The sequence below is a fragment of the Ciona intestinalis genome, chromosome 5, assembly GCF_000224145.3.
Source record: "Ciona intestinalis chromosome 5, KH, whole genome shotgun sequence".
In the NCBI taxonomy this organism is placed as follows: Eukaryota; Metazoa; Chordata; class Ascidiacea; order Phlebobranchia; family Cionidae; genus Ciona; species Ciona intestinalis.
The window spans coordinates 1203432-1204799 of record NC_020170.2 but is presented as its reverse complement, the minus strand read 5'-3'; the positions used below and the strand labels follow the sequence as shown (position 1 = coordinate 1204799).

The window sequence follows — 1368 nt, the reverse complement described above, 5'->3', positions numbered from 1 at the left end:
TGCATACTTATCAAGCTACTCTAACAACGCTTTGTAATGATACCGAACTTGACGTGGAAGTCTGAGCATCATTCAATCTCCGGTATCCATCAAACATCCATGTTAACACCTGCCCGTATCCACCAACGTCATGTTTCAAGTGTTTCAATTGCTCTTACAGGTAGAATTTTAAGCGACATGTTTTCGAAGAATCTCTATATAAGTCGAAAGATTCTGCTACTAGTCAGTCACTTGACTTGGAAAGAGAAAGATGAAAGTTTTACTCATTCTTCTCGCGTTTATCGCGGTAAGTATTGCATGGTAAGATTTGACCAGCGCATATATTTTGTTAACAACTTTCTTATCTGACAGGCGGCCAGCGCATTTAGTTACGGAAACGGCTACGGCTACGGCTACAACAAATGCTACGGTAGCTACAAAGGCTACAGCAGCGGCTGCTACAGTTACGGCTACAGAAAGTGCTACGTTTACCCCAAATCTCAAGTCTTCTGCTACAACATTCCCTACAAGAAGTCCTGGTGCTCCTACAAATATTACGAACCAGTTCTTCATGTTTACCCCGGTTGCGACTGCGGAACGGAAGGATGGACCGGTAATGTTCATTATTTTGAACAATGTAAATAATTTCCTAGGCCTACTTAAAATTAACAAAAAAATGTTATTGAGCAGAGAAGACTGTTGCTGATCTCGAAATTGAAATGACAAACCTCTTGAAGGAAGCTCTTCTTAAGATCACGACGGAGATGAATAATTGCAAAACGACTTTTGTTGAGCAACTCAAAAGTTCTATCGAACAATACAAGTTAAACGTCAAGAACAAGTTGTTCAACTACTACGCTTATTACATCCAGTAAGCGATTATCCTTTATTCTTTTTTGTCCTGCAACCGTTGAGTTTACCGAAACTCTGTTTCCGTATAGATCTGCCAAGACCGACGAGGAAAGAGAAAACCTCATCAAGAAAAGAGACGATGCTATCAAGGAATACAACGAAGAACTCGATAAGAAGAGAGACGATGTTATTTTGAAATGCGAAGAGGATGTTGCTGACAAACTTAAATGTATTGCCGATTACCACACAAAGCTCGTTGAAAAGTATGTTTGTCTTAAAACTAACGTTTACTTTTATTTTCGTAACCCCAAATTATGTTTTGCCCAGTGGTGTTGAGTGTTTAAAAACACGTCTTACCAAAATCGTTGATTATACTACCACTCTGACTGCAAAGTGTGTCGACTACGTTAAGAACTACGTCGCCTGCCATATGTCCATTTTGGAACAGAAGAAGTCTTACTACAGATCTTTCTTGCACAAAGTCCATGGTAATATAACGATGACTGTTTGGTGTAGTATATTCATTGCAACGTTAAC

General features: G+C 39.4%; 1 protein-coding gene across 1 annotated transcript; it reads left to right on the top strand.

The window, feature by feature from the left end:
• Positions 1-161: 161 nt before the first annotated feature.
• LOC104265754 lies at positions 162-1363 on the top strand (the record flags this gene model as incomplete). Its single annotated transcript, XM_026834637.1, has 5 exons — positions 162-286; positions 352-592; positions 670-850; positions 921-1094; positions 1159-1363. Coding segments are annotated over exons 1-5 (837 nt in total), but the record flags the coding sequence as incomplete, so codon positions are not given.
• Between the last annotated feature and the right edge of the window lie 5 nt (positions 1364-1368).